The sequence below is a fragment of the Tetrahymena thermophila genome, assembly GCF_000189635.1.
Source record: "Tetrahymena thermophila SB210 genomic scaffold scf_8254664, whole genome shotgun sequence".
Classification (NCBI taxonomy): Eukaryota; Ciliophora; class Oligohymenophorea; order Hymenostomatida; family Tetrahymenidae; genus Tetrahymena; species Tetrahymena thermophila.
This window is the reverse complement of record NW_002476431.1, coordinates 171,891-194,690: the sequence shown is the minus strand read 5'-3', so window position 1 is coordinate 194,690 and position 22,800 is coordinate 171,891. Positions and strand designations below refer to the sequence as shown.

At 22.9% G+C, this 22,800-nt stretch overlaps 5 protein-coding genes across 5 annotated transcripts; 3 read left to right on the top strand and 2 right to left on the bottom strand. All coding sequences in view use genetic code 6, as the record gives it.

The window, feature by feature from the left end:
• Window positions 1-193: 193 nt before the first annotated feature.
• TTHERM_00522340 (ankyrin repeat protein) lies at window positions 194-3,256 on the top strand (the record flags this gene model as incomplete). Its single annotated transcript, XM_001014412.2, has 13 exons — window positions 194-845; window positions 938-1,260; window positions 1,317-1,470; window positions 1,525-1,682; window positions 1,732-1,833; window positions 1,893-1,991; window positions 2,039-2,138; window positions 2,229-2,326; window positions 2,373-2,477; window positions 2,532-2,639; window positions 2,688-2,786; window positions 2,843-3,050; window positions 3,105-3,256. 13 exons carry the CDS (start codon window positions 194-196, stop codon window positions 3,254-3,256), a joined length of 2,358 nt encoding a protein of 785 aa, XP_001014412.2.
• Window positions 3,257-3,811: 555 nt separating this feature from the next.
• TTHERM_00522330 (concanavalin A-like lectin/glucanase family protein) lies at window positions 3,812-10,081 on the top strand (the record flags this gene model as incomplete). The annotated part of the gene is made up of 16 exons (XM_001014411.2): window positions 3,812-3,994; window positions 4,109-4,220; window positions 4,291-4,393; window positions 4,563-4,713; window positions 4,773-5,426; window positions 5,492-5,550; window positions 5,611-7,025; window positions 7,186-8,132; window positions 8,182-8,551; window positions 8,607-8,672; window positions 8,728-8,969; window positions 9,020-9,109; window positions 9,169-9,505; window positions 9,570-9,739; window positions 9,812-9,975; window positions 10,030-10,081. The coding sequence occupies 16 exons, from the start codon at window positions 3,812-3,814 to the stop codon at window positions 10,079-10,081; spliced, it is 5,115 nt and encodes a 1,704-aa protein (XP_001014411.2).
• Window positions 10,082-11,050: 969 nt separating this feature from the next.
• TTHERM_00522320 (hypothetical protein) lies at window positions 11,051-12,607 on the top strand (the record flags this gene model as incomplete). The annotated part of the gene is made up of 1 exon (XM_001014410.4): window positions 11,051-12,607. The coding sequence occupies exon 1, from the start codon at window positions 11,276-11,278 to the stop codon at window positions 12,605-12,607; it is 1,332 nt and encodes a 443-aa protein (XP_001014410.3). The 5' UTR covers window positions 11,051-11,275.
• A 1,301-nt stretch (window positions 12,608-13,908) lies between these two features.
• Window positions 13,909-15,785, bottom strand: TTHERM_000522319 (hypothetical protein; the record flags this gene model as incomplete). The annotated part of the gene is made up of 2 exons (XM_012797319.1): window positions 13,909-14,605; window positions 15,301-15,785. The coding sequence occupies 2 exons, from the start codon at window positions 15,783-15,785 to the stop codon at window positions 13,909-13,911; spliced, it is 1,182 nt and encodes a 393-aa protein (XP_012652773.1).
• A 1,220-nt stretch (window positions 15,786-17,005) lies between these two features.
• TTHERM_00522310 (ATPase, histidine kinase-, DNA gyrase B) lies at window positions 17,006-21,161 on the bottom strand (the record flags this gene model as incomplete). The annotated part of the gene is made up of 3 exons (XM_001014409.2): window positions 17,006-18,510; window positions 18,796-19,631; window positions 20,308-21,161. The coding sequence occupies 3 exons, from the start codon at window positions 21,159-21,161 to the stop codon at window positions 17,006-17,008; spliced, it is 3,195 nt and encodes a 1,064-aa protein (XP_001014409.2).
• Window positions 21,162-22,800: the final 1,639 nt, after the last annotated feature.

The following is a 22,800-nucleotide window of genomic DNA, read 5'->3' as shown; positions in this document are numbered from 1 at the left end:
ACATTTAAAAATTGATAGGCCTTCTATCTATTTGGTGCTTAATTTTTTGCTTTAATTCTTAATAAATACTTTTTATGCTAATTTATTTTTTATTTAATAATTTTTGTTTGTTTTTTAAATTACCTAAACCACATAATTTATTTGATTATAAATATTTTTCAACAACTAGTATTATAAATTTTCAAAGAAGTTAATGATTAAATCATCCTCCCAAGTATAAAAGATATTAGAAAAAATATAAAAAAAATATCCAGATGTAACTAGGAAACAAAACCATGAAAATAATTTAACTAGTTTCGATACTAGTAGCTAAAATGTAGGACTTTCTTAGACTATTAATCAAGCTTTAAGTAGCAAGCCTTCAACATCGCAAGGAAGAATTTAGACCATTAAGGGATAATCTTTTTCAAATAAAAATATTTCTTTGATTGCATAAAAATAACATAATTTTAGTAGGATTAACAAGTCAAGCAATAGTTCTCCATAAAGAAAAACTAAAGGTTAATAAAGCACAAACACCTTTAATAATACTTAAAATAATTTCTCAAATAATTAAACTTTAAATGGGCTATCCCTTCTTAATAATTAACATAAACCTAGTCTAGAATACAATAATTATATAGAAAACTTAGAAAAAAAGTTGAATGAGCTCAATGGAAATAAGAATAGCGAAAAAAAAAATATTAATTTACTTTATAAACCATAAGATACCCTTAAAAAAAGAACTTCATAAAAGAAACTTAAAATGTGCAGATAATTTGTCATTACTGGACTTTGTAGATATGGTTAAACATGCCAGTTCGCTCATAATATTTAAGAATTAGATATTTAGTACATACCTAAAGGTAAATAAAAAGCTATTTTTTTTACTTATTTTTCAAGATAATTTCTTGATAAATGAAGAATTCTTTTTTGAAATTATTTTTTATTTTGATAGTTTGGAGTAAACATTTTGATTAGCATAAAAAATCTAACTAATACCTATCTGAATTAAAGTATAACTTTCCAGATAAGTAATATTTAAGAGATAATTATAGTGATTAGGAAGAAAAATATGATGAAGATAAAGATTTTGATGATTAAGAAAACTAAATGAGTTATCCAGAAATAAATAATGATAATACAGATTAAAAATAAAGTGAAGGTTCATATTTAGGAAGAAAAAGTGCTACTAATCTTTAACATCTTTAGCAAAGCAGTATCATAGAAAAATAATAAAAAGACTACTCTTCAATCATTAAAAAATATAATTAGACCAGTGTAACTTTTTTAAAATTTAAATAATACCAATATGAAAAAATTATATTTTTTTAAAGCTAAGTTTCAATAAAAAACCATAAAGTGCTTCATAAACAATGTTAACAAAAAGAATGAGTAATATTGATGACTATATTGTAGACATAAATAAAATTATTAATTAAAGAGGAAGAAGTCTTCTTTTAGAAGCAGTTTTACTTGGATAGTTAGATGGTAAACTTTGTAATATTTTAAAATAATAATGAAATAAATACACTTTAATATTAGTTGTAAAAGAATTATTATTGAAGGGAGCTAATCCTTCTATAACTGATTGGTCTGGAAATGATTGCATATTATATTCAATAAAAAAAAACTCAACTGATATATTAAGATATTTATTAGACTACTCCTAATTTGAATTAGATTTAAATAAAAGATTTGGTGTAAAATTTTCTTTTCTTTTTTTATCTTCATTCCAAAAATAAACATTAGACTAGCGAAACAACATATTTAATTTATGCAGCACAAAACAGCTTAAAAAATATTGTAATTATATTGCTTGCCTAAGGTGCTGATCCAAATATTTAAGACCAAGTATTCATAAATAAAGCAAGAAATTAATTATAAACTCAACGAATTTTAATAATAAAAAGCAAAAAAGAACAGCTTTGACATTTGCTGTAAAAAACAATGACAAAGATACTATATAAGCTTTATGTGAGAATGGGGCTGTAGGGACTATTGTTGATGATGTATAGAGTTTTTTATTTAAATTATTCATAGTTAAAATTTTTTTTAGTTTAATAAAACACCCGTAGATTACGCCTTTACAAAAAAATAGCTTGATATTGTAACTTACCTATTTAAAAAAGGTGGTGTTTTTGCTGATTAAAAAAAAAGTAATAAATTTTATATTTATTTATTAATTAAAATCATTTATTTATTGATTAATTTTAAAATGATAATTTATTTACAATCAATAAAAATAGATAGAAAAGTTATGTTTTTTGCAGCAGAAAATAATTTGATAGATTTAATACATGAAATGATTTAAAGAAATAACCCAATTTCTGATAAAGACCATTTGGTAATTTCCAAAAATTTATTTACACTAAATTAATTTTAAAATATAGGGAAATAGCATATTGATGCTGTTATATAAAAATAGACACTTTGATAATATTTTAAAAATGATTGAGGAGTTAAATTTAACAAATTAAATTTGTGAAAAAAATAATGTAAATAATATATTCAAAATAAAGTTGATTTGAAAATATAATTGCTTAAATTAGAATGGAGATTGTGTTTTAACATTAATGTCAAAGGAAGGAAATGAGTATCTAGCTATCCAGCTAATTTAAAGATATTCAGGATAAATAAATATAAACATATAGGATAAAGTATTATTTTTCTTGCTACAAAGTTTTATTTTCATTTTTATAAAATAGGAAGGAAAAACATGCTTGATATATGCTTGTGAGCATGGGCTAGATAGTTTAGTAGAACTGCTTCTTTAAAAGGGAGCTGATTGCAATATTTATGATAGGGTAATTTATCTATTTTTAAAATTATCATAAATATTAATATTTAATTATATCCTTAGAATTGGGATACTCCATTATTGCTTGCTTCTAAAAATAATCATTTAATGTGTGTTAGATACATACTTTAATATGCTAAGGGAATAGATATTTTATGGAAAGATTAGTATTAAAATACAGCAAGAAATTGCTCATAGTCAGTAGCTATAAAAAGTTTAATTTCACAATATATGATTGAATAGGACAAAATGAGTGATTCATTGATAAAAGGTAACAAATAAATAATAAAATAATACTGAGTTAATTTTTTATATTTTTTATTAGAATTGGAAGACGAAGAATTCAATTTAAAGTAATATTTTGACCAATAAGCTAATAATACCAGTACAAGTTAAATAACCTAAAAAAAAAGTAGTATAATTGATTATTCTCAGCAGAAAAAGTTATTTAGAATAAGTAAAAAATATGGGAAATGAAAAAATATGTAAAAAAAAATTAGTAAATGTAAAAATATCTAATTGATGAGTTGTATAATAAAATTGTAAATTTTTAATTCATTAACAAAAACAATTAATGATCAAATTCTTATTAAAAATTTCTAACATTATATAAAGAAATTATAAAAAATCGATTGTTTTTTTATGTAATTAAGTTAAACTTTGAAATTGTATTAATGTGTAAAGATAAAAATCAATAAATTAGTCTATCATGTTTTTAACGTCCTACCTAATTTTCTATTAAAGCACTAGAATCATAAATTATCTATTTTAAATAGCTAATTAATAATCATCATTATTTTTTTAGATTTTTGCTTAATCAAAAAACTATCAAACTTATATTTACTAAAAATTATAACTTTTAAAATCTTTTCAAAGAAATTTATTAGTTGTGACTATAAAACATAAGTAAAACGCAAGCGAAATATTTTTTTGTTAACACAGTTTCATTGGAGAATTAATTCAAGTTAGCTGATATCATTTGATAAATTATTGAATTTAAATTTTTAAGGAGTATATATTTGAAAATTAGCAATGGAATACTCTTTTTAGGATAATTAGATTTAGGATCGACAATAACAACAAAATACATAAAGTAGTAGAAATGAAATTCCAGTTGCTGAAAATATTTAATAAATAGATCATATTTCTAACTCTGAAAATAATATAATTTCACAAGTATTTGAATATGGATCATTTTACTCATCATAAAACCAAGTATTTAGTTACTTTTAATTATTTTGTAAAAGTAGAAGAAGCCAATAATTAAATACATTATTAGAGTTCATTAGTATAAAATATAATTATTTTATAATTCAAATTTATTAAAAGGTAATTAAAAAGATGCATTCTCTCAAATTAGGATCTAATTTTGAAGTATTCACAATAGCATTTTCATTTATGTAAGAAACTCGCGAAAATGATGAAAAATAAAAAAAGAAAAGTATGAATGAATTATTTTATTTTAGAAATGCTCTTTAAAAAGTGTTTTATAAACTTATAAAATAAATTAGAATAAGAAGATTTTATACATTTAATACAAATTGGTAATAATAACCAGAAACTCATATAAATTAGTATTGATCCAAACACTTAATACTTGTGTGTATCTTACAAGTAATATTTGTTTTAGATTTTCATTTGATTAAAATTCAAAAAGACCTTTACTTATTTAATATGATATCAGTTATTTTTATTAAAGAAAATTAGTAACTCAACTGAAATATTATTTAAAATAAAAATGGAATTAATTAATTATTCTTAATTATTTGGTTTAATTATATAGGAGAGATGTGGATTATGAATACTTATTTTCACAAAGCAAAATAAGACCTTCTAAAATATATCATATTTAGATTACATACACCTCTACTATGCTTGATGGTTAACCTTGCTATCATATAAATATGTATATAAATGGGGTTTTGTAAGGATAGGTAGATAAAAAATTAACTTTCTTTGTCTATAAAATATTTTTTTTTAATATTTTAATTAGGTCGATTTTAGTAATCCAATAAAATTTGTGGTTAAAAGTTTGATATTCATAGGTTCTGAGAGTGCTGAGAACCTTTTTATGGGGTAAATATCAGATTTTGTTATAAGCACATAGGAATTTTCGATAGAAACGATTAAAGAAATTTTAGATGAAAAATGTTCTTCTTATGAAGAATTAAGAAACTTACCATCAATATTAAACATTTTAGGAGAGTTAGAGGTAAAAAACACTATTGGTCTTTAAAACTCTTTAATGACTTTGCAAAATAAGCATTAAGTACCTTATTAATTGTAAAGCTCACACGGTGCTTACGAAGGTGATATGCAAATGAAAAAATCTCTCTTGTTAAAGAATGATGAGATTATGCATCAAAATCATAAAAAAAGAAAGCATTATGATGATTTTAGGGATTCTCTATTACGTAATGATGATTTAAATATTGCGATGAGGCAGATGAGTTTAAATTATAGATGGATATTTACTACACTTTTTGCAATGTCACCTTCTGTAGATGATGGAATAGGATAAAAAGTTCCTTTTTTCTGTCTTCATACTCTAATTGCTAACGGTAATATTTAGGTGAATGAAAATTATCCCATTTATGTTATAGAATCAACTCGATTTCATAGAGTTCTAAGCTATTCAAAAGTTAAAGTAATAAGTTACATATATATATTTAACTAATACGATGAATTAATTCATATTTTTTTAATCAAAAGATAAGTAGAGAATAGTTAGAATATTTGGCAGATAAGGCTGGTTGCATTAAAACATTTACGTAAAGAAAAAACTACATTTTTTTGCCAAAATAATAAATTTTTATTTTGAAATAAATTAGATTTGAATAAGAATTAGAGAATAATAACAAGCAAAAGTTGAAAATAGAGGGAATTTTTTATGATCAATTTATGTAAATGGCCAGGGATATTAGCCTTAACGAAGAAGAAATTTAAATAGTAAAAAACTAAGCTTAGATAAACCCTCATCAAGAGGAAGAAGATATAGAGCGGGAAAAGAGGGAATGGCTGTCAGTCTAAAATGAATTTATTAAAGATAATAAAAAGCCAATGTTTGTTTATAACTCTTTAAAGCATTTATAAAGAGTTTTAAAAATGAAAAAAGTTCCTGAACCATTCAAAGAATGCAATCTATATAAAATTGTAGGATTTTATCTTATTCTACCTCCCTTCAGGTCTCTTTCTGATGTCGGATATTATAACAAATTTGTTCAAGCTCTTTTTTAATACCGTTATTAGAATAGTATTACTAACCTTTTTAAAGCCATATGTCATGGAAGACTTACAAGATGTGAAATATCACTATTCCATTCGTTTGTTGTTGACAAATTATAACTAGAAAGTTCCCCTAATATCGAAGAGATTTTTAAAATGTTATGCATATCAAACCCAACTAGCTTTAATGAAAAAGAATTTGACTTCTTTTTGAATAATTGGTGTATAGGATCTATTTATTAGCATTCTAAAACAGGTGTATAAATTTACATAGACTGTTTTAATTAAAAATATTTAGAAATTGATCCTTAATCAAAAAATTTAACTGACTTTTTTAATCAGTCAGCTCTAGGCTTTTAAAATAATGCTAATACAAATACATATAATTAAATGAATAATAACAATAATATTAATGGTGGAAACACGATTGATTCTCATTAATCATTAAATTCTAATTCTTAACCTGCTTCTATTGCAACCTCTTATTTCTAATTTAGGGTTTTAATTGAAGAAGGAGAATCAATACACGGGCTTTGTGGAATTGAAAAAGATGGATATGTTAACTTAGAATCTCTTAAAGTAATAACAAATCAAAGAAAGATATAAATAGCTCCTCTTAGAAATCACAGATAGTTTTAAAATACTTTTATTTATGATCAAAAAGTTTCATCACCTAAACCTTAATAGAAATAATAAGATAAATTGGCTGCACACCAGCTATCTCCTTGGGGTACTTCTTCACAAACTACAGCCTCTCCATCTTTTTAACCAAAAAGTAGCTAAGGAAATTAATCACCTTTAATATCATCAAATTAATTATCTGTTTTTGGCGATAACCCTGATGATTTGGATCCTAATGCTTTTGCCATTAGAAAAAAGAGTTCTACTATGATAACCCCAAAAAACCAATTATAATAGCAATAACAATAATAATAATAAATCGAATAAAATTAAAATCAGTAAGATTAAATTAGCTAAAAGAGAACTTCAATTACCTCTCATAGTAGTAGTAGCCCATAAAGTAATATTATTACATATATTCATTTCTCTTTTAAGTTTATTATTTATTCCTTCCACTTTGTATAAATGTTAATAAAGTTAAAATATTTTTTTTTCTACAAATTTAAGTTAAAAAGTAGTATTTTTTGCTAATTAAAATATATAATAAATTAATTAAATAGATGCTAATGGATAAATTAGAAATTTAACTGTAGCAATAACTTCTGCTACCAATGTAATGTTAGATAAGAAACAAGAATCAAACGCATAAAATTAATAACCTCTAAGTATATCTGATAGAAATATTAGGGTAGGAGGAGATAATTAAAAACTTGAAGATAATTTATTTTTATATTTTGATCCTTAAGAGATGCGAAAAGTTACAGGGTTCGAAATTTTAATAAATCAAGATCATGAATGCCCAATTAAGTATTAAGAAAACTAGCTCATGATGGACATATCTTCATAAAAATATTTATGCCGCTTTTCTACTTTGTAGCTTTTATCAATTTCTTAAAAATCACCTAAGACATCTATGGATATGAATATAAACTTTCAAACTCCAACATTATCTCAAGCAAACAGCTTCAAAGCATAACCACAGAGCTCAGCTAATCATCATAAGCATAATTCTTAGAATTCGAATGATTTTTCTTTACCACACAAAGGAAGTTAATTTAATAGTAATATTCATGATCACGAGAGTAATCATGTAGGAAGTGATTTTGGATCAGGTACTAATACAATTTAATCTCCAAATAACCACTCTGGGCGAAAGTATACTAACTATTAAGACTATCCTATCATATGCAATTAATGGAATTAAGGGAAATTTTAAGTAATTGTTAATCATTGCACAAATTGTGAAAATCATCAAACAACAACCTGGCACGAAGAAGCAGATTTTTGTGAAAAATTCAATGAACTTGGTCTACTCTTATAAAACTTATTTCCTAATGTAGAGATTATAGGTAACTTTGATAAACCTAAAATTATTGAGTCATTCGAAGTTTACATTAGAGGTGTTGGTCCTATAGAAATGAGAGATACATAAGGTCGTATTATATTGTATCGTAAAAATGAACCATTAAAAGCATTCCTTACTTATTTCTAGCAGAGAATGATCAAGGTGAATTTTTTTAAAATACTTTTTGTATATAATTATAATTAAAAATAAGGTTTTTGATGGATTAATATTGTTAAGTATGAGCTATGCTGATTCTTCTGAGATGGAAAAAATCCAACTAGAGTATTTAAATAAATACTAAAACCTCATCCCTCCTATATGGAATTAATATCACGAGTATCCTTGCATAGTTCCTGAAAAGAGGTAACAATTAGAAGAAGAAAAGAAGAGAGAAACCGAGATATCAATAGGAACCATAATGATATGTAAAAATTGGGGCTGCGGCTAGTAATATGAATACACTGATGATAACAATTCAAATAAGCAATGTTTTTATCACCCAAAAGCTTTTGATTTGGGATCAATGCACGGATTATGGCCAGAATCTTGGTCTTGTTGTAGAGGAAATTGGCATTCTTCTGGTGATTTTTAAATTCCATTTATTTATAAAATTAATAAATTAATTTAATTTGTTAGGATGCACAAGAGGCAGACATAGAGGATAGCCAGAAAAAAAATTTTAGAAGCTTTGCATAAATCATGGTATATTTATTGTCTAAAATAATGATAAATAAATATTAAAAATATAAAACAATAGGTGCTATTAACCCTGAAACAAAAAGGCCTGACTCTGCTTGTGGTAAGTTTTATTCAGAAAATGATTAAAAAATATGCAGATACCATCGTGGATACTTTAAAATGACTTCTAAAGATAGTGGCTACTGGACATGCTGCTTAGATGGATCGTATGTGGCTCATGGATGCCACGAAGATACACACGAGTCAGCTACTTGGCCTGATCCTAAAGCTAAGATTTACTTTGTTGAAAGACAATTGATAGTAAATTTAAAATTTTTTAATGAAAAAAAAAAATAATTTTTTAATGATAGAACCCAGGGCTAGATAGGGATAAAAAAATGGATACATTTGAGAAATCATCACTTTAATCTTTAATTTATAGATAAACTTAGGCATACAAAGTAACTTATATCCCTAAGATTTATGAAATATATAATCAACAATCGATATTTTATAAAAGCCATACATTACGAAAAAAACTTTGATGGAAATAGAAAGAAAGGCTATGGAAAACGAGACAAGAATATGCCTTAATTGGGGTTGTGAGGAGAAATGTATGAGATTTAAAGAAGTTGACAATATCAAAGATTAAGAAAGAAGAATAAAAAATTGCTATTACCATCCTGGGTATTTTGATTTTGGAAATGTAAATAAACCTGGAGGAGGCATATTATCGATTGCATAGTAGCTAGCAAATCCTTCATAAATATACATACCAGAAAATGCTATTAATCCTCGATGGACTTGCTGTAAAAAGCCATGGAAATATCCAGGTTGTAAATTAACTCTTCATAGAGGTATTTTATTTATTATATTTTTAAAAAAGATATCAATTTAGATATTTTTTAATTAAAATTTTAGGTCCTGTTGAAGCTACTATGCCAGAACTTAAATATGGAAGATGGCCTAATGTTAATGCTATGAAGCATTTTAAGAAGTAGTTCTCTGCCTAATTTAAGTAGAAAATGGGTGAACTCATCCTAACAGAAGACCTTGCTAGGCATAATTGGTATCAATTTTCTATAGGAAAAGTAAACATTTTTATATTTTAAATATAAATTAATAAGGAAAATATATTAAATTTATTTTAAATATTTATTCAGGAATTAATCCCAATGGCTAGAATAGGTGAATTGTGTGATAAATTTAAATTGTATTGGATGGCTTTGTTAGAAGATTTATCTTATCATTTTAAATACTTTGACGTTCTTAAAGGTGTAGCATAAACTCTGTTAGATAATGGAAACGGGTTTATAGAAAGAGAAACGTAATTTAAAAATTTATATTTATAATTTAAAGATTTTATATATTTTAATTATAGATTTACCAAATGGTGGTTTACTCCTTTAGATTAATATCCATTAAATATTTGAGTGTTTCTTAATAGATTAATACTTAAAAGAGCAATTAAGTTGGCTTTTTTGATATTTATATTTAGATAGCTTATTATTGTAAATAAGTCAGAATTTTTTATAATTCTTTTAATTCTGGGCTTTGTAAAAAAATTAAATGTACTTTTGCTAAAAGAATATTGTTTAAACATGTTTTTATATTAATTTTTGTTTGATATTTTTTGAAAAATTATTTTTCATTTTTAATGTAAAAATTCTTTTTATTATTTATATAATTTTAATAAAAAAACTAAATTTTGATTTATTTAATTTATAAAAAATAATTTTATTTAATTTCGAAAATAAAACGGAGATTTAATATTTAAAATATATTGATAAAATAATAAAAAGTTTTTAAGTTAATACATTAAGATATTAAGCTAATCAAAGATTAATTAATTGAATATCATCATATAATTTTTAATAAAAAACTTCTTTTTTAGCGACTTTTATTTTTTAATAATAATACTTATATATCTTAAATATAGGTTGTCTAATTTATAAACAATCCAAAAGTTTACAGCTAGTTTGGATATTTCAGATGTTTGTTTATAATAAAACTCTTTAAATTGTTACCTATGCTATTGTAATATTTCGTATTTTTTAACATAGTTATGCTCTCTAACTGTTAATAAAAACTGTTATTGTATTTCAGTAATTTTATTTATTGCGTTACTAATTTTTGTGGTTTAGTCTACTTTCATCTTCTGTGACTGTTAAAATCTAAGAGAGCTAAAAGATATTTTTTAAGCTATCTATTTGGTTTATTTTTAGAATAAAATTCAGTTTATTTTATTTTGTTGTGCCATTTTTTATTTTAAAATGTCATAAATATCTTGAATTCTCACAAATTAGTTCAATCTTACTTGCTCTGGTAACACTTTTGTAGTTGATAGTTATTGATTGATAATAGAACTAACAAATGCCCCATCATATATATAAAAGAAAAATTTATTTAAACTCATAGTGTTTTTTTACTCTTTGAAATTTTACGAATAGCAAGGAAAAATAAGGAAACAAATAAATAAGCCAAGCAAAGAAAAGAAAAAAAATAAGACAGATTAAAGATAAAAATTTAGCGTGATCAGAGAGAGAAGTCAAGAATTTTGTAACGAAGAAGAACAGGAAGAATTAAAATATAAATAAATAGATAAAGAACTATAAAAGTAATAAGCAATGGACTAATCTTAGGATGATAAAAACAGGTTGAAACGAAGCGGAAAGAAGCGTCCTTAATCACAACAACAACAAGAAGGTAGTATTGGTTAAGGAGGTTCTACAAGCACCGCAAATACAAATACAACAGCTATCACTATAGGTAGTGCAAACACAGGAAATACTCCTTCTGCAAGCGTAAATAGCTCCCAATTAGCACAAACTTCATCTAACAATGTAACATCAAATGCGACAGGGTAATTAACCTAAGGTATATCAACTTCTAATGCAGCCAATTTATAATCATCTTCAGCCTCTCAATAATTAACGGGTAAAAATACCGATGACACCCCTCTCAGTTAGAAGGTCACTGTTAATTAAGAGCTTTTGGAATATGTCAACAAGCTTGAATATTTAGTTGTTTCTACGAGGCAAAAGCTTTTAAGAGAGAGGAAAGCGTATTAATAAATCATATCTAGTCTTGCTTTATATTTTGATGCTAAAGGAATTAGATCTTAGCAAGTTGAATAATATGTGGATTCCGTAGTTGATTCTCTCAAGACCAATTAGGAAGAATCTGAATTAGAGTTTGAATAACTTGACTGGGTCAAATTTTTGCACGATAAAAAACAAGATAAATTGAAAAGATCGAGAGATATGATAGATCTACAAGGCTCTAATTTACATATATCAACAGGAACTAGTGTCTTAAATATTAACTCAAACCTTTAAAACTCTAGCAATCTCAGCAACGGATTATAAAATTTAAGTAATTTAAATACAAATAATTTGCAATCAAGTGTATAAAATTCTAAAAATGCAACTAATGGTGTTTCCTCCACATTTGGCTCAGCTTCAAATAATAGTGCTTAAAGTAATATAATTCGTCTTCCAATGGGTAATAATGCAAATGAAGAGAAAAAGGGCTCATAATAGTCCACTTTAACCTAATCTAAATTGAAGAGTAAAGGAAATTCAAGCAATACTATTCAATAATCTCAGTCCTAGCAATTAAGTAAAAATTATCCTGCATCTAATTTAAATAACAGTGGATCCACTTCAGGTATTTTAGAAGCTGATAGTGAAGAACCAAAAAATAAAAAGAAGAAAAAGCCCAACTAAAGCGGAGGGATCGCATCAGATTTGAGTAGTTTATAGGTGAATGCATTAAATCCTCAATAACTTGCTTACTAATAATAATAATACGAACTTTTAATGCAATAAGAATAATAAAAAATGCTTTATTAATAGTTTCTACATGCCTAGTAAGTAAACTAAATCTAACCTAAGATGAACAACCAACTATTTTAGTAATACCTAATGAATTTCTAACCATAATCAAATGCTTAGTGAATAATATGAAACAACTATTAATTTTTGTACTCAAAAACTTAACTAATCCCCATTTAGTATATATAAAGCAAAAATAATAATTACAACAAATACATACTCTCTTTAAAAATTTTATTCGTTGAAAAAATAAGGCTTAATATCCAATAAAAAAATTAAAGTAAAACTTATAAGTTGGAATACTAATTGTAAGTAAAAAGCATAAAAGTAAGTAAACAAGAAATACGATAATAATAATTACCTATAAAAATTCAAGAATAAATAAAATCGAGCTTTTAAATTCACAACTAAGCAAAGAGTTAAATAACTATTTAGTAATAGTTGTAGTAAGTAAGTAAATAAGTAACATTCTATATATGCCTAACGTTTCTCCAATTTAACATAAACATATTAATATATATATATCGATAAAAATTCTGAAAAATGCAATACTATAATACAATTATTAATTTTTATATCTTATTTTCTATTAATCTTTAGCATGCATGCATATTCTTATGTTTTCTCAAAATATCTTTCAGATTGTTCAAATCTTTATTATATTTTTTGTTTCAAATTAATTCAAAATTAATTTCTATTTTTATATTTTAATTAATTTAAGTCTTTTTTATATCTTTTAAATTTTTTAAAGTTTACAACAACAAAGATATAAACAGCCAACTTTATACATAAACAAATTTAATATTCTTTCTTGTTGGGAAATAATAAATTATTATTTAGCTTTATTTTTGGAAATTGTAATTTTATTCTTTTTATCTATATATAATATGAATAATTTAAATTTAATCTATCTATTTATTTAATCAAAAATCAAAAATATATCCTAGGATGGATTAAATTGTATTTAATTTCTTTTATTTTTAAAATTATTCATTTTAATTTATATTTATTTTATGTTTTCTACAGTTTTTTATTTATTATTAGTTTATTTATCTTGAAAAATCTTTTTGTTTTATTTATGTTGTTATTTATTTATTTTAATTCTTTCTTTTTTTTAATGTATTTGTTTTTATTTATTATTTGTTATATTTAGATGATTTATTTTATTTTAATATATTTAATTTTATTTTTTTATCAGTAAAAGAGAATCTATCAAGTTATATTTTTAGAGTATTTGTGTTATTGTTTAAATATTTTGGAGAAAAGAATGATTGAGTTTATTAATATAAATATAATCTACCTTTATTAAAATATTTTAAGCTTTAAAGTTATAATTCCATAAAAAACTTCTTAGAAAATAAGAAAAAATATTCTGAATGTAAAGGATGGTGAAATGGGAGTTTGTGTATTGAAGCCATTAACATTCAGATATTTTACTCTTAATTCTAAGTAAATTATACTTTAGCTTAAATAAAATTTGTTAATAAATAAATAAAATTTTGTTATTTTTGATACTAAACTTTCTAACAAAAGCTAGTAAAAATATAGTGAAAAATCCAAGCTTTAAGCTATAACATTAATGCTCTTTCTTCTAATTTTAAAACTATTAATTTCATATCTAGGAAAGTTAGTTAGGAAATCTTAAATAAGTTATAATAACTTTTTAAGGATGAAGTAGTAGTAGTAGTTTGCATTTAAATGCGGTAATAACCTAACATCACTTTTATGAAAGATTTTTAAATCAATTCATATGAAAATAAAAACTATTCTTGGAAACATTAAAAACTTCGAAATTATTTCATTTTAAAATCATTAAGATTTATTGGCAAGTAAGCTATATTCTTTGCATATCTAAAATATTGGAAATTTTGAAAGAAGTTAATTATTATTAAAGAATTTTAGATTTTCATCTCCTCTTAAAGAATAAGAAATTAATTATTATCAAGTTAGCGCAATTTTCTGGTGGTTATTATATTTTTAATTAATAGATAGATAGATTCATAGCAAATTAGTTATTATAAATATTAGTATTAATTTTTATTAAATTAATTAAGCTCTCTATCCAATTCTGTTATCTTTTTCTTCTAAGCAAATTTTGAACTATTATTATCCCTAATTAAACTAATAAAAATAAAATTAATAATAATTATTTTAAATTTTTTTTTTTCTGTAACTTAAAAAAATCTATCTATCTTTCTCATATTATATTTAAAATGAAACTAATAAAATTATAATTAGTTTTTATTTCTAAATAACTAAATAAGAAAATTAGGAATAAATCTTAACAATTTTCTTCCTTTCTAAAATAAAAAAGAAATAGTCATCGATCATTATTATTAAAAAATACTTTATAATTTTTAATATTAACTTCTTGAATTCAAAAATAATTATCATCCTCTAAGAAATTAAATTTAAATATTATTTATATAAATAAATTTTATTTCAAAAAAATAAGATTCTTATTAAAAATTATTGACAATTTTCAACTGTTAATATTTCTAAAATATTAGAAATAACTCTTTTAATATTTCTATCTATTGAAAATATTAAAAATATTATTAAATTTTATTCAGTAAAATTGCTTTTTATTATTAAATTTTCTATAAAATTTTTAGTTTATTTTAAAAAGAAAAAAATTTAATATGCGTAAATTTAAATTTACAAAATAAAATTATTAGTTATTTGTTTTAATTAAATATCTTTCTTATTTATTTTAATTTTATGTAAATGTAAAATATTTCCTACATTTAATTGGATTAAAAGTAGTTAAAATGGGTGCTTTTTAAGATACTAAATAAATTTAATCAAATATTTACTCTATTAAAGATAGTTAAGATTCTCTGTAATGAAAAAGTGAAAGTAAGCAGTAATATTTCTTCTTCTCAAATTAAATATTTGTATTTATTTCTAAATTTTTTGCAGCATAACCTCTCTTAATAAGATATTTGTGTATTTTCTTCTCGCTTTTGCTTTTGTTTATGTTATTTATATTTTGAGAGATTTTGTTTGGGTTTAATTTTTATTTTATTTTTATTCTATTTTTTTCTATTCTTCGAGAGATTTTTTTTTTCTTCTATTTTTATCTATTGTTTTTATAGTTTATTTTTATTTGTTTTATTTTATTTTATTTATATTTTTAGAGAGATTTTTTTTTAATGTTGTTTGATTTTATTTATTGAGAGAGAGCTAATATGATGATGCGATTTTATTGTCTAGTCTATTTCTATATTTTAAGTACCTAGAGGAAAGAGAGCTTTTATTCAAGCAAGAATTTAAATAGAGAGATATTTAAAATATTCATTATATTAATGATTATGTTCAGTAGTATATTTTTTGACAAATCCAATGCCTTGGAAATAACGAGTTCTTTAGCATATTTAAGAGACGGCGGGATGTCTCTAATGTTTTATTTACAAATTTTTTCTTAAGTTACCTTTCTATACAATCCCTTCTATTTATCCACGAATATGGTAATTATTTGTGTCTTTTGTCATGAGGCTCCTTAATTCGAGAATTTAAAAACTTTTTATCTATTAAGGCGGAGACATCAAATAATCATTTTCTTAAAAACTTGAGTGTTATATGTGGAGGAGATGTAAAAAAATGGGCCGTATGGATTGTATTTTCAGGCAAAATAAGTGTTTAATATAAGAATAGTCTGAACATTTTCTTGCTTGCTATTCGTATTTTATTTTATTTAGAAATTAATTAATTATACAAATTTTCCCCTTTATTTTTTTTTTAAATTTCAAATTAAGTTTTTTATTTTCCCCAATACCTTCCTTCGATACTCAACTTTATTAAATTAATAATTCGAAAAATAATGATCTTTTAATAATAAGAAAAATAAGCATCCTAACATTTATTATTAATTAAAATTTCTGTTTAAGATGCAAAAGAAATTAATTAATAACTTTCATGTTTTAGATGTTTATACTAAATTTTTTTCTAACTTATTTTTCTAAGAAATTAGCATGAATAATAATTAATTTTTTCGTATAAGAAATTAGATAAAATGAATAAATTTATTAATATGATGAAATCAAAGTAGAAACAAAAAATGCTTTTTAATTTAATATAATTTTAAATAATGTTAAAAAAGCTATTTCAATATAAATTTAACAAATATTAATTTTAATTTAAAATCTAATCTAAAAAAAATTTTTTAATTTATGATTTTGAAAAAAGTTATCTATTTATATAATATTGTAAGCAACTTAAATTCTAGAATTAATTTTAAGTTTATAAATAAAATAATTTAAAATTTTATTATTTAAAACCAGAAAGAAAGAAAGAAAGAAAGAAAGAAGAAGAAAAAAATAATTGAAATTTACCTCATAAACATATTGATTTTGATTATAAAAATATAAAAATTTAAAATAAAAAATTGGATTAATATATTTTAATTAATTTTTTTCTTATTAATTATTTTGTTAATTAGCTAATTTAATTTTCAAATCTTATAAGATACTTAATAAGTTAAAGGATTATTTATTATTTTAATTATAAAAATAGATATAATCAAGAGTGAGACTCTAATTAGATATTATATATTTACAGTAATTGCTATTCCATTTCATATTTATTTATAGGTTTTTCTATATGTAAATCAGCACCAGCTTTTATGCACTTCATTTTACTTTGCAAATCTCCAAATGCAGAACAAACTGCAATTTTAAGGTCAGAGAGTAAACCTTCTTTTATTTTTTAACGGATAATAATAATAGCTTAAACTCCATCCATTATTGGCATATTCATATCCATAAAAACAAGTTAGAAGGGGTCGTTTTATTTTTAGCTCTCTTCTATTTTTTCAATTGCTTATTAACCATGAAAAGCTTCTTCAATAACTAAGTTTTAACACTTTCCTAATATTAGCCTAAGGGCTGTTATATTAAGATAGGTATCATCTACAATTAAAATCTTAGTTCTTTTCTTAAAGATGATATCAAATACATTTACTTCAGAATGAGATTTAGAAGGTATTGTTATACTATCGATATCAAAAGAGCATTTTTGACTCAATTTATTTCTATATAATGTAATACTTGGTGTAGGAGATACTTCTTAAAAACTCTTACTTACTTTAAATTTCTTATTCATCACTGAGTTAGTATATATTCTTTACGGAGAAGGAGAAGGGCTGCTAAACTATTCTTTTAAATTGACTTGATTTTGGTTATTTTCATATTTTTCATCAGTATTAGAGGGAGTTAAAGATGTGAATATTTAAGTTGATTCAGTATTTTAAGAATTTTTTTTGAATTGAGGTGTGTTGAAGATAATGCATTAGTCACTAACATTATTATTATTATCGTTTTCATTAGTTTTATATTTATGTTAAGGTATATAAAATGAGTTGCGATGTCTTTTCTTCACATCACAGTTCAATTAAGGAGGTTATTATGCAAGTGTTTTATTTATTGTATTATAGGATGTGTGATAAATTTATGCTGAAGATTTTCTATAAACACGTTTCATTTTATCCACTTGTATATTTTGTTATGAGAAAATATTTTTAGATATTATTCCTTATGGGAAGTAGCTATTTAATAAAATTTTTTCTTAATCATAATTTTTAAATCCTGACTCTGTTTTCATTGGTGAACCTTCTGTCTGAGTGAAATTGTTCCCTTCAGTTTCATATCTTGAAATAAAAGGCTAAATACTTTTGCTAACACTTGTAGTGTTAGTTGGTGGAGAGCTTTCATATCCTTGTTCGATATTGTTATTATTAGTAATATTATCTTAATTATTGAAATTGTTATGATTATTATTGTTGTTGTTAGTGTTTGCATTATTTACTGTGGGGTCTAAGCATTAAGCTATATTTTTGCTCTCTGATAAATCTTCTTCTATTCCTTCATCTTCTTCAACAAGGTCTGCTAAACTATCTTCCTCTTACTTCAGTTTGTTGTATATTTCAAAAGTGAAAGAAGATCCTTTACCAACAGTGCTTTCTAGATTAATATAATTGGAAGGGCCAAGTAGTTCAACTAGATTTTTTGTTATCACTAACCCCAAGCCTAATTTTTTAAAAGATAAGAGTTAATTTAAATAATAACAACTATCATATTTCTTAAGAAATCAAATCAAAAACAAAAGCTAATTAAAATCTATCCTGATTTGTATTTTTCTGATTAAAGTATATAATAGAAAGATAAATAAATAAATATATTTTTATATTATTCTCCTTTTTTATTGTTTTTTTTAAGGAAAATTAAAATTATTTTGGGAAATTTCTATTTTTTTTTTTATTATTGCAAGTAAATTAAAGTTTTTTCATTAATATTAATCAAAAAAAATTATACCAACTCCATGCCTGTTTGATCCATTACTATGATCAAAAGTCCCATATAATTTAAATAATTTTTTTTGTAAATTTTCAGGTATCCCAACTCCAGTATCTTATACTGTAATTTATACACAATTTGAAGAGGATTTTTTAACTATAATTTTAATTTCGCCTCTTTCTGTGAATTTAATTGCGTTAGTCATCAGATTAAAAATAATTTGCTTTAATCTATTAGAATCAGACTGTATGATAGTGTTTTCCATTTAAATTTCTTTTATAATTTTAATATCTGGCTTACTAAATTATATTTACACTATATTAATAACATCATCAATAGTGTTGACCATGTCGAATTTATTTATATTTAAGCGCAGCTTTTACTTTTAAAGTCTTGAATAATCTAATATATCATTTAAAATTATTTCTAACATACATCCACTTTCCTTTATGCACTATAATTACTTTCTGATTTCAACAATATCTTCTTCATGCTCAGCAGCTTAAACAATAGCCAATATACCATTTAAAGGAGTCTTTAATTCATGTGTGACTGAAGCTAAAAGTTGATCCTTGTATTAATCTATTTCCTAAAGCCTATCGTACATCATTTTTTAGCTGACATCTTTTAGAATAATTAAAAAGCAGCTATCATCTTCCCATACAATATTATTAGCTATTATATTAAAGTGGCTTTTTTCTTACTTCTCATTTAAATAGTATCCAAATGAGCAATAAGGTTTTCCTTGCTAAACAATGCTCATTTTACGTTCTTATCTATTCAAATTGAAATATTGAATTATTTCATCTGATAAACATTACTTTGCGCAATCTCCAATAAACACGTGATTTTCCCTAAACATTAAAAATTGAAAATTAATTTAATTAAATAATATTGATTCAAGAGTGAAAAAAAGATCTTGTTAAGAATATCATTTAATTTAATATTTTTATCCTTCGTTCTTATATCAAAAGTTGAAATTAGAGTTTATTTTTCTATTGACTTCAATTTCGAATAGATAAAAATTAAAGTTTTTTATTATACATTTAAAATTTACTTTTAATATTTTCGATTCTTTTTTTCTCATTATTTTTATAATTTTAAAGATTATTTAAAACAAAATTTATATTAAAAAAAAAGAATCAAAAATTAAAGAAAATTTAAATTGATTGGATGTGAAAATTTACACAGAATTATTTGGGAAAAAGAAAATGTAACACTAACTCCATTTTAAATTTATTTTCAGATAACAAACTCAACTTTGTTATATTTTATAAATTTAGATGCATAAAATTAAAAAAATTAACTTCTTATCCTTACAAATTCAATTTATATGTAACTTATTTAATATGGGTTTTTTCATTTGGTTACTAATTACTCAAAAAAGGGAGATTACATAAGAAGTTAGACTAAAAATTTCGCAATTATGTATGAATTAATTAATTTATATGATAATGTATCATTCATTTCTTTGTTATTTGCAAAAGTATAAATTATTTAATTAAAATTTAAATAAGTGATTTATATTACATTCTATGATCTGTTCCACCACTCTGTTTTTATTTTTAGTAATCCATTTAAATATTCTATAACTAGCTTTCTATGTAGGAATTATCTTCAGTGTTGAAAATATCGCGACATGTCTAATTTGAAAAAATAACTTTAAGCATTTATTATTTGTTCATTTTTTTAGCAATAACTACACCTACTGGAAATGACTCGTTAAGAAGGGTCTTCCACCCTTCTAACTATTTCTTCCTATTATATTTTTCTACAAATTAAATTTTAGAAAACCTCTCTTCAAAGTAGCTAATGATATTCAGGCAAATCAAACAAATGAAAGCCCCAATCCATAAGACATTAGGAGTGCTATTAGACTTAATTATGATTGTACAGCAGAAATAAAGACAAGAAAAATTAACAGAGAAGAATCTAATAGAAAAAGAATTAATGGGAATGGTAATGAAAATGATATATGTCGTATATACCAATCCGTATATAAATAATATAGTTATAGTTTCGCTCATGTCTTATTTCAAAATATATTCGTTAATTTCGTTTAGGTAGGAGTGGCTGACATATAGGGTTATTGTAATGCATAGTATAAGCAGACTGTATTTAACAATAAAAGGATATAGAATTCCTATTGATAAGATAGCTATCCAAAAAATTACATATACAATGCCGATAGACATATGTATATCACTCTAAAGCTCGTAATAATTGAATATTGTAAAGAAAATTTATAGTATACAACCGCAAATACTAATAATCGTAAATAGCCATTTTTAGATTTCCTTCTTTTCTTCAATATATAAGCTTTCAAGCTATCTAGATTTATAAGATAAATACCATTTATTAAGCAAGGTATGATTCTGAAACATCTAAGCTTTTATTCAACAAATCACTTGCAAATGGATTTTGTTATACTTTTAGCAAATCTATAAATGCTTTCTTTTTTTTTTAGGGAATAATAAAAAGTGATACTTTGTTTTTGTATAAATTATTAAATTTGTCGAAAGATTTCTTATTAATTTAGGGATAGTAATTGTTTTTATAAATTTAATATAATGCACAAATTGATTTACATGTTAAATATTAATTAATAGCTATCTCTTGAAAATTTTAGACAGAATATTTTTCCTACTTTAAATGAATTAATCATTATATCAAACTATACCCAGCCATTGATTTAAGAATTTATGGTTTTTTTAACCAAGTTAGTTAAATATATAAATAAATTACTCTAAACCTTAGTAAAATATAATTATTGCAATACTCTCTCTTTTTACAATTTTAAAACTGAGGCTATTATAATTTTAAAGCAAAGGTTTTAAATGTTATAAAATAAAAAAATATAGTTAAATTAAAAATATTTTGCTTTCTCTAAAATTTAACTTTTTCTTTTAAAAAATATATTTGCGTTTTAATATATTCAAAATTTAAATAGTCATTCAATACATGATCGCTCAGTATTAAAATAGGTTAATATAAACTTTAATATCTCCTTTACATACCCAATAATAGTTAAATTTAAGTAATTATCAAAAAATTTTATTATACTCTTCTTTTCATTTTTTTTTGAAAATTTTAATCAAATTTTTTTGGAATATATTGCTGGTATGGTATAGCAAATTAACTACTATTAGCCATTCAAATTGATAGTAAATTTTGGAAGCAGTAAATTATAATATTTGATTTTATTTTTTGATTAGAAGCTTAAGAATTATAAAAATACTACAAAAAAAAATATATATAAATGTAAATAACTATTTATATTTTCAATTTATTGTTAAGAAATATTTTATTAAGAAATTTCTACGAGCATTTACTTTAATTTGTACTTTTATTTGCTTAAGAATTACTAAATATTTGATAATTTATATCTTTTAATTATGTCATCAAGGGTTTCAAGATTTATTTGATTTTTTTCTACCACCTTTTAAATTTTTGTTTCAATTATGTTTATTAAGACTAGTAAATTTATTGCTTATTTAGATAAATAATGATAATTAACTTTTTATTAAAAATATAATATCAATTATACTTTTTTAGTGTTTACATTTTTTTAAAAAAAATAAATTAAATCTTCTGTAACATTAACATTTATAATATATTACTTTTAGTCTTGTTTACTTGGGAGAGATGTTCTTTAAGTTTTTATTTACTGTAAAGCAATTATTTTTTTAATAAAAATTAAAATATTTTTATAGTTTTACAATATTTTTTTATAGGAAAAATAAATTAAGTTACGATATATTTCTAAAACATTTTCTTTCTCCTATTTTTACTAAATTTCAAAATGTAATTAGATTATTCTAATAATTAAAATTATTTTATAAATTATTTTACAATTTTATTTATTTGATAAGAATCTTGATTTTTTAAAATATTTTTTGTCAGCAAATTTAAAAAAATTAAATTAATTGCCAAATATAAAAAAGTTAAGTTATTCAAATATTATTTATTAGGAATTTTTGATTGAAATAAGTAGAATTTTAAATTTCTAAATTTTTATTGATT